The 15,442-nt window shown below is 38.3% G+C and overlaps 1 protein-coding gene across 1 annotated transcript in view; it reads left to right on the top strand.

Moving 5' to 3' along the window:
- Nucleotides 1–15,442, top strand: part of NAPEPLD (N-acyl phosphatidylethanolamine phospholipase D) — a 22,500-nt gene extending 7,058 nt beyond the window's left edge. The window contains 4 exon segments of the mRNA XM_074538834.1: nt 4,295–4,607; nt 10,290–10,936; nt 11,789–11,903; nt 13,132–15,442. Coding sequence (XP_074394935.1) covers nt 4,295–4,607; nt 10,290–10,936; nt 11,789–11,903; nt 13,132–13,260 — 1,204 coding nt within the window. The 3' untranslated portion in view covers nt 13,261–15,442.

Here is a 15,442-nt window from a genome sequence, read left to right as displayed (position 1 = left end):
GTCTTGTTTTGGTGAGGCTGCAGTGGTGTGAGTTTGCTGGGAATTATGTGCTATCTCTCCTAGGTGATCATTAGTGCAGCCTACTTCTGGATGCAGTTTACACAGAGAGAGTGATTAAAAATGAACCAAACCCTTTACTTCAAAAAAAAGCAGAGAAATTCAAGGTATTTGGGAGGCTATGGAATGTTTACCAGGCAATTTTCAAGTTTTGGGGAAGTTGTGTTCTGGTAAACCATGGCCTGATAGTAATTCTTAAATTGTCAGGCCTGTGGATTTGTTACATAAGGACCACATTTCTGTGTACAAATGAGGAGTAAGTCTGTTTTGGCTTGATGCTTTGTAGCATGTTGTTCATGGCTTTGTGATTAGCAGGGGAACTACATCCCTTGCATTTATGGAGCAGCAGATCTTAGCAGAGACTGGGTGGAAAAAGTGAAGATGAGATTTTATAGCGATGTTCACGTAATTTGTTTACAAGACCATTTAAAAAGAAAAATTATAATGGCAGAGTGCTTCTTATAATGTTGTTGTATCCTTTTGCAAACCTTATTTTGAAACAGAGCATTAAAATATTTAGCTAAATTTTTGTTATTTTCCCAAATAAACACAAGTCTTAAAGCCAAAATATTTGTATTCACATCTTCAGTTATATAAGCAATGCTAAAAGAAACCATTTACCCAAAACCTGTTGTCCTAAGGGCCATATCCTGTTGTAAGCCAGTTTAGTGGGATGTCAGACATGGATCTTCCATGCCATGTCTTGCCAGATCTACAACTTCACTCTTCCTTTGTGGATTATGAGGGATGCCTTTGTATTTGATGTTGGAAAACCTGATCTGTGAGCTCAGCATTTTGATTCATGTTAAACTTTGTCTTATTCATCAGCCTGTTCTGTGTTCTTTCCCTCTGTCTAGAACACCTTCTGGCCTCGTGGATTTGGATGACTAATGGTCTTCTTTAGGAGTTTGTATGTCTTGCTTCATTTCCTCTTCTGAATTCAGCTGAAAGAGCAAAGCATCTCTGCCACAGAGAGAGGGGGTGATTGCCTTGTGTCTGTCCTGAGCCCCTCTTACAAATATTGTCAATGCACTTGCCCTCAGCTGGGGTAAGTTGCCTCATCCTGAAGGATGGGCTACATTGGCCAGGAAAGCTGTTAAATGGTTTTAAGTGGAATAGTGGTTTTTCTTTATGTTTAAAAGTATAAAAATATTTTATGTAGAACTTTATATAACAATAAACATTAACCAGAGATGTGATCCCTTCCCTCTGTCCCTCCTAAGTGAACAGAACTCTGTATTTCTATAGCTCATAATTTTTGCTGCCATTCAAGTAGTTTTTCAAGTGCCAAACCATTATTTTTGGGTAGGAAGAATTTAGGAAAGCTGGCAGAAAAACCAACTGATTTCTGATTGGGTTTTTCTAGTATTTAATGTATACCTGCTAAATCTCCTTATCTGTAGAGGCTTTCTTTTGCAAAAGCATAAGAATCTCCTTGGGCTTATAATTGGTTGGGTTTTATTTTAAGCTAATGATTTCTGGCTTTCAAGAAATTATCATCTTGCTCTTCTATATAAGAAAATTATGTCATGAATATTGTAGGGTAGATTTAATAAATTGAAGTGGAACAGAAACTATCTGGCAAGACTGATACTTCAAAGGAACCTACAGTTCATCAGGAATACTTTAACTGATTGTAAATCTGTCCCCTTCTTATGCATGTAAAAGGTTTAAAGTATTCTGTGAGCACTGAGGTCTTTTATCCCTTCAGTTGCTTATGGAATACTAATGAAAGTAATGTATGTGCATCATGTGGAAAATATGTTGGCAGACAGAGAGATACCTGCAGTGCCTTCAATGCTTTGGCATTGTCTCTGTTTAATCAGCACAGTCGATCCCTGCTTCCCTTAGGGGTTTATACTTTCAGAAAAAGATCAAAGGTTTATATGAAGGTTTAAGCAAAAGTAAAATTCACCTATTTTAGCGATGAATGAATAGATAAAGAGAAGCTTAAAAATAAAACTTTAGGCACCCTAGTCTCTAATATAAAATGTCTTGTAGGAGCAATAATTATGGTGGTTATATACACTTCAAAAATCAGATGTGTGAGATGTTAAGAGAATAATTTCCTGGAATTAAGCACCCATCTGATTAAACTTTTGTGATCTGTTTTCATGATGCTTTCTAAAAGAGTAGCTGTTTTATGCTGTGTCTGTGTGCTTTGTTAAATTAATAAACTGACTTGGCATTGAAAATGCTCTTGGAGGAATGTAAAAGACAACCCAACTCTTAAGTTAAAGTAACAGCTAAAATATTCAGTGCCAATTTTTGGGTATTCTGTCTGCCTTTCTGTGGCACTGATTCCTTGTGTTACCATTTACATCTGCTTAAAATGCTATAGAGCAAGTTGAGTGTTTCATTGAAGGCTGATTCTGGGAAATGTTTAGTGGAATAGAGGAAAAAAGCCTGGAAATAGCAAGAGTTAAATTGAAACTGATGCAGATATGGTATCCTAATGCTAAACAGGAAATATGTTAGTGGAATGGTTTCAGTAAAACTGCAGGGAAACAGGAGTACAAAGCAATTACATAAAATAAGATTGTGACCAGGGGTAAAAAAAATTCTATCAGCCATGTTTTCTGAATGCTGTTCAGCTTTTTTATTAGAAATGAATTTTGATGTGTTAGTATTTTATCTCTACTGCATAGCACAATAATGGTTATTTTGTTAGGAAAATTTCACAATATTTATCAATTGTCATAATATTTGTAGCTGATACCATACTTAGTGTTTAGTCATCAGCTGCTGCTGAAATAGCAGAAATGGGCTCTGCATTTGGAGTTGGAGCATCATCCCCAGATGCATTGGGTTCAGTTTGCTGGCACATATGTGTAATGTCTTAGCTGAAATGGTGCAGTGAACAATACATTTAATTTTCCCTGTGACTGAGCTTATGGGGCAGAATGAGTTATGAGATTTCTAGGAAAACTGTGAGCTTCAGTTCTGTTCTCTGGGATTGTTGTTGCATGGACTGCCTTGCCTACACCAGCCCAGTGCTCCTGAGTGTACAGCTGGACTCTGAGTATTTGAGTTAGTGAAACAGTAGGGAGGACAGAGCTGTCCATCTACCAGATGTGGTAGAGAATTTTCCACAGGATGAACTTCACAATTTGTTATTAAAAACTATTCCTGCACCTAGCTGTAACTAGTGCTTCTTTTCATTACTAGTTGTATTCCAGTTTTAATTAGGTAGAATTTGTAAATGCCAGAAAGTTATGCACTCATTAAAACAGTAACCATTTTTTTAAGCTAACAGAGCAGTGTATTTATTTTCAACATTTCAGTTGAAAGTAAACATAGCAATTGTAGCATTTAGATTCAATTGAATTGCTTTGACAACTTCTGAAATAAAATAGGGATATTTTGTTTTTCTGCATTGGGTATAATTCAATTATATTTGTAAAGTCTGCAACACCCAAGTGCAGTTTGGAATAAGATACTCTGACTACTGAGTTGTAGTTTTCTAAGAAATGTACCAGAATCGTGACTTCATAGAAATAAGTTTTTCTCAGTTATTTTCTCACTTTTCTATATTTCACAATGGAATTAAGAGTGAATGTTGCATCTGTGATTTAAAAGATTTCAATTTCCTGTGGCTTTTCACCAGTCAGTTCAGTTCAATGTGTATCAAAATTGTATTTGAAACAGTTATTTACCTTGATTATAATAAACTTCTTGTTTGCTTTAGACAAAATATGAAACAGTACCAAATATTCTTTTGTGTTCTGAGTTTCCTGCATGTGAGTTGGTGTAAGTGTTAGCAATGCTACACAAGACTGCAGTTTTTACTACAAAACCAAGGCATTATATAGGCAAATCCTAAGGTATGGTATATCCCAGTGCCTCTTGCACAGACTTGCAGGATTGTGTTACATCAGGCACCCAATGTCATAAGTTTCAGGAGGAATGACTATTCTTCCAAAATGTAAATTAAGGAACCCTTCCCCCTCACTTTTGCAGTTGGTAGATAATAGTGTTAGTATCTGAAACTGTGCATTCCAGGGAGTAAAATTCAGCCTGAACTACAAAGAGCCCTCATGTCTGCTTGTCACAGCATGTTTTGGAAGTCTTTTGTGTAACAGTGACTGTTTTAAAAGCATATTTTGTTGATTAAAAAAATCCAGTAGATCATAAAACAGGAAAGGCGGGCTTGTTCCTAATGTGTGTGAGAACGTTCAGTCTTATGAATGTTTATGCTAGACCAAGAAAATATTGATTAATTTCAAATTTGATTTAGCTCTCCTGAAAAAGGCATGGATAAGAACACAGATGAGGAGCAGCCTTCAACTTCCTGTAACCAGTACCCCAAGGAAGCAGTGAAGAGACGGCAGAACTCGGGTCGAGCTTCCGGGGCCAGTGATCTTTCCAGGACCTTCAGAAAAAGCTTCAGGCTGGACTACAGGTTAGAAGAGGATGTCACTAAATCAAAGAGGGGCAAAGATGGGAGATTTGTCAACCCGTGGCCAACATGGAAATCACCAACCTTACCCAACATTTTGAAATGGTCCTTCATGGAAAAAAATAACAGCAATGTGCCACGCTCAAAGCAGGTGAATACTTCCATGTTTTACTTTTATGATTAAGACTGCTTTTACCTCTGCTCTAATCAATAAAATAGGACAGTTTCTAACTTAATACTTATTAGGCATCTTCTGGAGACTTTTCTAAGTCTTACTTTTCTGATTTTATTGACATTTTATTCTTTTCAAAAGGTAGGTTAATACTTTCTACCTCTTTAATTTTTATCTCCTTGTCAGTTCCACATGCTTTAATTTATACAGCTCAGTTTATATTTAAAAAACCAAAAAAATTGGCCCTCTAGCTCAGTCATAAACCACTTACAGCAATTCCTTTTTAATAGGTGTTGCCTTATGAAGCATTCTATTAACTTAATTTGTGTTGCATGAAATAGCTTATTTTATGACATATCCAATTTTAAAAATTTTACCTTTTTTTCTAGATGGCAATTGAATACATATATTGCATCTCTTGCATGAAAATGTAATAGTTTCTGTCACCTACTTATGAAAATACTTACAGGTTTGTTTTTTTTTATGTTTCAGTACACCAGGAGAAAAAATTGCATGTGTTAAAACTAACCTGAGCAAGTATTTGTACTGAAACACTGAAAGTACAATGCCAGTTTACTGGGTAACACTGTTATTTGTTGGTGGTGAAATGCTTTTGTCAGGTATTGTATGTAAAGAAGGAGACAGGAGAAGCTTCTTTCCCATGAAGAGTAATGGGTACTGGAAAGCCATGGGTTATCTTTATGGGCACAGGAGGTATGAAGATGACTGGGTTTTGACAGAATTACTTCTCAGGGCATTTCTGATGTTGACTGTACTCAGAAAAGCTGTGCTGAAGGGTGCACAGCCAAGGACAGTACTTGCTAACAAGCAGGTGTTAATAATGCTTTTAAGCATGCAGGAAGGTATGCACAAGCTATAAATCTCACAGCCAGTATCTAGCAAAGAGCTTTCCATTTTGTCTTACCTGAACTACCTGTGAAGGAAGGAATTCTATCAGTTTTATGGGCAGGAAAGCCACATTAGACATTAATGCATGATGGTTTGGGGATGTTTAAGAAACAAATAAATTTGCTATAATATAATAATAAATAAATTGACTTAGAAGATCAGCAAACTTGTGTCAGTCTTGGGATCCCTTCCAGCAATTTACTTTTTAAAATTTGGTCTCTTCCTTGTGGTGACCATGGTGGCATCAGTGTGTACAGCTTTCTAGACAGTGTGCTGGCCACATTTCCATGAAATGCACATCTGTAAGTTTTCAGTTGCCTTTGACTGCTGCCCTCCTTGGTTTGTGTAGAACAGACTTCATGTCTTCCCAGTGCCAGTCAGAAAGCTGGGCAGTGACTGAGGTCCCTTGAAGGCAAAGCTGAGGTGCACTGTGGGGTGCAGAGCTGCAGCACTCTGATGGGATGCAGAACTGCAGCAGTCCCCTTTAATTTACAGTTTGTCCCTACAATAAAGGATGATCACAAAGAAATCTACAAGGCACCAGCTGAAAAGCCAAAAAGCCATCTCTCTGACCCAGCTGGGATTAATCATGGGCTAATTTTATTTTTTGCATAGGAGATCTTTTAATTAGGTGCCTGTAATTATTCACAAGTTTGGTGAAGTAAATCAGAAAGAGAAAAACCTAGATAGGGATCAATGAAATGCACTTCTGGAGTCCTCAGTCATTTTGATGCTTGTTTCAACCAGTTTTCTTCCACCCCTACATCAGCCTGTGAAGTGCATCTGAGCTTGTTTAAAATTCAGACTAAGGGCTCCATACTTTATTTATCACTGCTAGATGTCACATCCTCTGAGCCAGATCCCTGCTTCAGTTTCCACATTGGGTGAGCCTGGTGATGCCCTGCTATGCTGGGCAGGTTCAGTTTATCTGTACCAAGTGCTTTGTGTATGTAAAAAGGAGCACATTATCCAGGATCTGTGCTTGTGCTTCACTGTGGAAAAGCTATATGTATTATAATCATGCCTACACAACGAGCCTGGATCATCATCCAGAATACATGCACTCCTTGTATTTTCATTACAGGCTTTATTAATAACTTTGTTCAGTGCTGTTGGAGGATCTTTCATTATTAGTTGTTGGATCAGCAGTTTAGATTGTTTTCATTTCTGTAAATCCTGTGGTATTCCAGTATGCACTAAGCACCAAAAATCCCAAGCTAATCAGTCTTACCAAAGCCTGTCATGTGTTTTTTCTTGCTTTGCATTAGGAGGGCAAGAACGGGGAGGGGGAAGGGACACAGCAGGAGGAATTTTTTGTATTACTTGGGTAATGAAGACAAGACAGTTTAAGCACATTTTACTTCTGTTGGTAGCTGATTTGACATAATTGCTGTATTTCAAAAATCTGTTATAATTCTTCTAATTTTAATATGTTTCTTGTTAGTCTGACAGAACAAAATGTATTATAGCAGGATAAAAGTTCCATAAGATACATATTTCATTCATTATATTGCTTTATCCTGTTGTGTGAGTTTAAAGTATTTCATGTGAACTATACTGCTAATAGAATTTGTGTTTTAGTTTGAAATCTTATGAGTTGAGTAATTCTTATTGCTTTAAGGGGATTTTAGTGTGCTTTTGTAAAATAATAATAAAAAAAAACCAACTAAACAACCCCAAACACAAATCATGTGCACTGAGAAGTAATGTTTTGGTGTGATTTACCATGATAGCTCAACAACATGCCTGGTTTGTGCTCTCATCCTCTGAGGAATCATTGCTTGGATCAGAAGCCTGTGTATCAGAAACCTGGAGAGCACAAGCTCTGTACAGGTTACACTGCTTTTGTGCTCTTGCTTTGTCTTGAACTTTTGTTCACAGAATTTCATTTCAATAGGTCAGGACAGCTACTGTTTGAACTGTGCTCTGCTCTATCAATCTTCCTGTCTGTGTGACTTTCACAAATGTCTTTTATAGTGATTAGTTCTACCTTTAAATCAACTATTCTAAGTACTCGATGGCATCAATCCCACTGACTCCCTGTAAAGCCTTTATTAATAGTGCAGATGTGTTGTGGCTTTAGGCAGCCAAGTTCCAGTCAGCTGCTTTCTTCCACCCTCCACTGCTTCCTCCCCAGTGGATTGAAAGGGGAAAAATAAAGTAACTTGTGGGTTGAGATAAGGACAGTTCAATAGGTAAAGCAAAAACTGCATGCACAAACCAACTAAGAAATTTATTCTCTTTGCATGGGCAGGCAGGTGTGAGCCATCCCCAGGAAGGCAGGGCTGCCTGCCTTGTGAGTTACTTGGGAAGATAAACACCATCCACTCTGAGTGTCCCCCACCTCCTCCTCTTACCCCAGATATTACTGCTGGCTGCAATGTCTGGTATGGGAATCTCTGATGGATTGGGGTCAGCTGTCCCAGCTGTGTCCCAGTCAGCTGGCTGAGGTGCTGTGGAAGCACTGCTCAGCAGTAGCTAAAACACCAGTCTGCTGTCAGTACTGATTGCAGCACAAATCCAAAACATAGCACTGTGGGTGCTGCTGGGAAGAAAATTAACTGTAGCCCAGATAAAACTTCATAGAATATGTCCAAGTCCCACTTAAGAACTGATTTTTCACATCTGCCAATTGGCCAGTTCCTCATCTATTTAATATTGTTTATTAATATTGTATAATACTAATTTTAAAAACTAATTTGTGCCAAATGTCAGCAAAAATAAGTGAATTCATTTAGTTTTGAGAAAATTCGGAGTCTGACTCTAAAACCAGCTACTTAAAAAGAACATTTTCCATTAAAAATGTACTAATTGACCTAAATTGCATTATGACAATTCATTAAGTTCCATATCTGAGTTTTATTTCTTTGATATAATCTGATTTGTTGACTTAACCATATGTAATTTGTTGGTTTGTCCTAATTTCCATTTTTGAATACTATGTTAGTTTTGTGTATATTTTTTTTTAGGTTGAAATATCACAGTATAACACTTTTGTAGTTCAGATTTCTGTGGCCAATGTTGTTCCCATGTACTTAGAATGAAATAGAGATAAGAAAAGGATGACTTCTTTCTTGGTGAAGCAGCCATTTATCTCAGTCTAAGATTCCTACTTTTCCTGTATGAACTAAGGGGATGAATTGTACTAACCTTATGTTCAGCTTTGTAGAAGGTTATCTATTTCTCATTCCTGGAGACAGTAATGAAACTTCTTCAGTAAACATGTCTTGTCCATTAGCTCTCAGAAAAAGCAATTTCATGAATATTTTATTATTTACAGCAGAATTGCAGGGGGATGGAGATGTGCATGCTTTGTTTTTCCCAACATATGCCTTCCAAATCAATAAAATATTGTGGAGAAAGTAACTTCCCTGAAGCTGTCAGGACTGGTTTAGCAAGGCAGCTCCTGGAGTCCTGAACTGTCACAGCATCAGCTGGACTTGTAAAGGAGCACAAGGTCAGCTCTGTATAAACTCCCTGATAGTGCTAATCTGTGCTAGGCTGAGAGAATGAGAGCAGCAGCCATGGCAGGCAGAGCTTGACTTGGAACCAGAAGTGCTGGGACATTTGTGATTATGAGGGAGAGGAGTACCAGGAGTCTAAAAGCTGCCCTAGCACGTGGAAATTCTTCTAAAGCAAAGTGAGGGGTTCAGACCATAAGTGTTTGGGAGGAGAGCCTTAGCCACATTGTGGCTAGGCTGGAGATGGTCAGGAATTCTGAGAAGACTGTTTGTTTGTTTGTTTGTTTTTAATAGGAAAGCTCTTATTTATTACATATAAAACTTCTGCATTAGCACTTCAACCCACCTGCAGTGAAGAGCATAACTCTGGTTCAAAATGAGAGAATGAGTGGTGGTTGGGCAGTGAGTTTCAGTAGGTAATGTGCAGCCATGGCCTCCTTTGTGCCAGTTTGAGGATACTCGCAGAGTCTGACTGGAGCCAATCAAAATGAGAGCTGTGTATTTTTTACCTCTGGATTAAGTTCAGCCAGATCAGTTTTCTGACCTGTCGTACTCAAGCAGGGACTGCAAAACTTGTCAAGCTGGAATAAGGGAGGAGGTGGTGGAACCTTTTCATAACCAAGCATATCTATGTACCTTAAGGTTTATCTTAAAAGTTATTTTGTTCATTATGAATGTTCATTATATTCTTGGCAAGATGAGAAGGCAGAATTGTAATAGCTAACATTAGCCAAGTGAGGTTAACCTTTGTGTGCTACTTCTAGATGTAATGAGGATGGGCAGAGAGAGAGGGCCTGACAAAAGCTAGCAGAGCTTTAGTGGAGTGTGGCTGGGGAACATGGCAGTTTCTTTCATGTGTGACTTACCTGTGCTAGGACTTAAGAGGATGCATTATTGAGTTGCATAAGCTAAACTTGAGTATTTGTTGAGTAACACTCTGTGCGTGTGTATGTATACATATTCTTTTTCAGGTGGAGGAATCCCTTCCTGTGATGCTGCTAGTCTGGGGACATTGCAGTGAAAGCACTGCAAGGCACTATCAGGTCTCCTGGTCTGATGGGATACTCTCTTAGAGAAGTGTAAATGTAGTAAAAACCTAAAAATAAATGAGGAGGAAGTAGCTGGGAAAATGGACATTAAAAAGGCATCTGGTGTGTGCTGCAGTTCTCTGCATAAAAGCATAAACAAAGTACAAGATTTGACTGTATAGATTTTGCCTTGTGTGCAGTTTTTGTTCCATGGCCAAGTACATTCTGAAATCTCTCATGCATATTGTGTTCTTTTTTGCCAGGAACTCGACAAAGAACTCCCAGTGTTACAGCCTTACTTTGTTCGAAGCCCAGAAGATGCTGGGCAGACAGGAGCTGGAATGCGGGTCACGTGGCTGGGACACGCCACCGTTCTGGTGGAAATGGATGAACTGGTGTTTCTCACGGACCCAATCTTCAGCCAGAGAGCTTCCCCCATTCAGCTCCTGGGCCCCAAGCGCTTCCGAGGCCCTCCGTGCACGGTGGCGCAGCTGCCCAGGATAGACGCGGTGCTGATCAGCCACACCCACTACGATCACCTGGACTACAACAGCGTGGCCGGCCTCAATGAGCGCTTCGGCAGCGAGCTGCGCTGGTTCGTGCCCCTGGGGCTCCTGCCCTGGATGCAGAGGTGCGGCTGCGAGAATGTCATCGAGCTGGATTGGTGGGAGGAGAACTGTGTCCCTGGTCACGACGCGGTCACTTTTGTCTTCACTCCTTCCCAGCATTGGTGCAAAAGGACTGTGACAGATGATAACAAGGTTCTCTGGGGCAGCTGGTCTGTCTTGGGACCTTGGAACAGGTTTTTCTTCGCAGGAGATACTGGATATTGTTTTGCTTTTGAACAAATAGGTAAAAGGTTTGGACCTTTTGATCTTGCAGCCATCCCCATTGGAGCTTATGAGCCCAGGTAAGAAAATCAGAGTTTGAGCGATATACGTAAATGAAATTATGTACTGAAGACAAAAAATACACCCAGAAGTTAAAACTATAGCTGTAGTTTTAATAAAGTTTTTGGAGAGTTTTTTCTTCAGACTTAAGGACAACAAGGATGAATCAGCAGTCTTTCTTCCCTTAAAAATGTTGAGTGAAAATCTGGAATTACTCTGTGCCTTTTTTTCTGAAACAGCATAATTTTATCCAGGCCATTCCAGTTTATGTCATTTGCTGCATTTTTCTCTTGCTTCAGTGTTGACCCTGGTTTTGCAACTTATCTGGAGACAAGGATGACTTGGTTATAGTGTGTGAAAAATCTGTTTGTTCAGGAGAGATAACTTTTTTCCTTTTGGAGACAACATTTAGATGATAGTACTCATATGATGCTGGAAGGAAAGAACGTATGGACTGAGAAAAAAAGATGGGAATCCAAACAGCATGGTAAAAAATTCTGTGAATTGCCAGGTTCTCTCTTCTGTTTTGCCTATCCCTGTGGCTATTTCTGAAGCACACACTTTTTGGTGTGCACTGCTAGCACCAAATTTTTTCAGAGATGGATTTAAAGTTTTGGCCCTAACCTATTGAAAATAGTGTTAAGAAAATATCCTTCAAAAAGACAGTACAATAAATGAACTGCTGTTTGCTGTTATGTTGGTATATGTTAGTTTCCTGATCTTGAGTGTTCTGTATATTGTCCAGGTGTACATGCTTATGATTTTTTTGATTAGGTGAGCACATATTTCTTTTTGTACTTTGCAATGGCAGTAAAGGAGAAATCTTGCACTGGATTAGGTGACACAAAAAAAGTGCTTCTTTGTTTTGGTAGGTGGTTTATGAAATACCAGCATGTGGATCCTGAAGAAGCAGTAAGAATCCATATTGATGTTCAAGCAAAGAAGTCTGTAGCAATTCATTGGGGGACCTTTGCTTTAGCAAATGAGGTAAATTGCAACACTAAGCATGAGTTGAGATTTCCAAGTGCTAGACAGTCATTAGTGAAGCTTTGCTTGTCATATCTGTAAATGTAAACTTAAAATGTGAACTTTGTATGAGTGAAAATTGTTACTCTATATACTGCTGTTCAAAACAATGCTTAGCTTTTCATAACCAATTACATCAAATATTTCCATGGTTAAAAGAGTACAGAGTTATTGAAGCAAATGTGGAGGATTTCTGATATCCAGATGCTGAGGAACATAACAGATGAGGACACATGCAGTATTTTGCAGTGTTATGTATTAAGTTATGCAGTAATAAAAACAAACTGAGTGGTGCATCACTTGGAGGTAGTAAGAACTGCATACCAGTAGGTCAAACAGTATTTATTAATTATATCTGTTTAGTAAATATGTACAGTATTTTTAATAGTTGATTCAAAGTTAAAACCAGAAAGGACATGAAAAAATTGAGTTATTCTGAATTTTTGATTTTTTAAGATGTTTTATTCCTCTCTACAGCCCCCTAAGTCCACAGATCTAATAAGAAGGTTACCCAGATACTTTCACAGCAACTGAAAGTGCAGTGAATAGGAAGTAGCTACATTTATTTTGATACTGTCTGGTAGCTGTTTTTCAACTTTGTTTTCGCATCAGTTGCACCACTTTATCTCCTAATTCATTCCTGATAGTGTGATCACCTGATCTGTCAAATGTTGTCCCGTCTAAGCTCCGTCCCTGCTGCTCGTGCAGCTCCGTGGCAGAGCGTGGAGGGAGCACAGGATGCGATGGGTGGACAGAACATTTCCTGTCCGCAGCGTTTCCAATAAGCTGTGTTACTGTGTCCGCAGTACAAAAGTTACTGTGTATTTAGGAGCACGAATACAGAGGATTTCTCCGTGGCGGTGCCTTTGGGCAATGTAACAAACACGGCGGTACCGAGGGGGGAGCGCGGGGTGCGCAGCGGGGAAAGCGCCGGCTGCTGGCGGCAGCGCTTCCAACGGAGGGATCTATTCCTGCCTTGAGGCACCGAGTGCGGGCTCACAAGTTGAGCCTTGCTACTTACTCTGCAGCTGTAAATCAGCGTTCTTATATTCCAAAAATCTAAAATGAACCCAAACATTTTAATTTGATAAATATCCTTCTCCTCCCCTCGTTTTTTAGAGATTTTTTTCCCTTCAAAAAAAATGTTGCAGTGGTATCTTTTCCCTCATATTATTCTCATTTTTTTCAGTATTACTTGGATCCTCCAGTTAAATTGAATGAAGCTCTTGAAAGATATGGCTTGAAAAAAGATGACTTCTTTGTCTTACGCCATGGAGAGTCACGGAATTTGAATACAAATGACCGGTTTGAAAACTGAAACAGTGTCAGTCCTTGTAAGCCCTGTTTGATTTGAACTAATGGAACAATACTAACAGAATGTACACAATAGATTTTTGAGATTGAATTGGATTTCTAAATGCCAAGTTTCTCCGTTTCAGAACTAAAGCTTGCATACCAATTTCATGACAAACTTTATTAGTTATTTGTTTATAAATTTAGAGAGGTGATCCAAAAGTGATTTCTATATTACGTGTTGTCTGGGAATAACTTGCTCTGATGTACACCACTGATAAAAAATTTATTTTTAAACTCTTCATTTCACCTGCTGCAGCAATAATAACTTCAGCACAGAATATATTCTTAGGATTAATGGCTGACTTGAATTATTCATTGTTAGACTGTCCTCTCCCACTTGTTAGTCTTCAGGTTATGCCCTGTACCTTGATGTACAAGCTTCATACAGCTTCACTGTATGTTTTGTGGGGTGAAGTCTTCCAATACAGCTGTGTTGTTAAAGCACAAGCATGGTAAAATTGTTTCACTCTTCATTTTCATGTCCTAATGAACCACAAAAGCTGAATTTTACATCAAAGAAATGTGCCTTTTAAAGAAAGAGATAATTTAATATTGCATCACAGATGTGTAAAACTAACTGCTGGCCAGAATACCTGCACACTTCTTTTGTTTTGTCTATGTTTTTATGTTAGGTCTGAATGTGTCATTTGCAACACATGAAGTGGAAAAACCTCTTGATGTCGCTTGTCCTTGCATTAACTCTGCCTTTTTCTAAGTACCTTTTTTTTTCTCCCCAGTAGAAAATCTTAAGCAAGGGCTGTGGTATTTTTTCTAATAGCTTCCCTATAATTTTAAAGTTGAATGAGATTACAACATTGTTCAGTGTTATAAAACTTGGCCAAATGTGTCTGTATCAAATTGTCTTGCTCATTTACAGAATTAAAGCCTATTGTTGCCAATAAAAAAGGTTGTTATTCTCCTTCATAATTTCATTGGCAAATTGTGTTTTGTTTATGATTTCTTTTGGTCTGTGGGATATGTGGGTTGGTTTGGGTGGATTTTTTTTTTGCTATTGCTGTACATTTTATTTCCATATCCCACAAAGATAAATATATATAAAAAGGACATATTATTTAAAGGCATGAACTTCTGGCAACTAATTAAAACCAGTTAATGAGATTTCATGGTGGGAATCACTGAGGTAATCTTTTAACTATAGACAGTTATCAAAACTGGTTTAAAACTATCCTGTTATTCAGTGTTGGGGGTGTTTCACATGAAGTCTCTTGTATTCACACAACAGCTTCAGCCACACCTTGGGTGCTACAATGTATATTACCTATTTGTAATTTTGTGGAGGACACCAAGCTGCAAGAAGTTTTGAGTACTTTGAAGGACAAGTTTAGGATTAAGGTTGTTAAGAAAACAATGTGGGTTGTTTTTGTTTCCTGTTTGTATAATCATCAATAGGTTATTCTGTAAAATTATGGACTTCAGAAAGTGTGAAACTAAAATACAGAACACCGAGCTAAGCAGCCACAGAGCAGAGATACACTGAATTACATGGGTCAGAAACTAAATGTCAGTAATGACATGCTTTGTTTTGGATCTGTTAATTCACAATATTTGTACCTAGAATGGTGACCGTCATGTTCTGCTTGGTGCTGATAAGATTCCACCAAGGGTGTGAGGTAGGTGATAAAAAATGAGACATCTTTGCATAAAGGCACATTGGAAAGTCTTGCATGATTTCAAACATCTCAGCAGCATTTCTCTATGAAGAAAGCATTTAAAAACAGTTCTTTCCAGACCAGAAAAAGAAAACTGAGACAACACCATAGCAAGTTCTTGTGTATTTTTAGAAAAGGTCACTTGTTTGTGTCAGGTGTTAAAGCAACGGCTAAGAGATCAACTCTATCAAAAAGAGATGATACTTGAAAAACTTATTTTTAGTTTGAAGAACACAGAAAGGGACATCTAGACATCTCTGTTGTTGAGCTTAGGAAACCATGTATCAGCTGTACCTAGAACAGACTGGTCCTAATCTCTTGTCAGGAGAGGAGAGTGGGTAAATTCTTAGTGTCTGGCATAATCTTTTCTTAGTCAAATTCAGTAGCGGAAAACATTAAATCTACAAAAAGTTGCAAAACATGAAGTGATTGTAATGTAACTTGCTTATTACAAACTGTACAGTGTTTTAGGAG

The sequence above is a fragment of the Zonotrichia albicollis genome, chromosome 4 (assembly GCF_047830755.1).
Source record: "Zonotrichia albicollis isolate bZonAlb1 chromosome 4, bZonAlb1.hap1, whole genome shotgun sequence".
Taxonomy (NCBI): Eukaryota; Metazoa; Chordata; class Aves; order Passeriformes; family Passerellidae; genus Zonotrichia; species Zonotrichia albicollis.
This window is presented reverse-complemented; position numbering and strand designations above follow the sequence as displayed.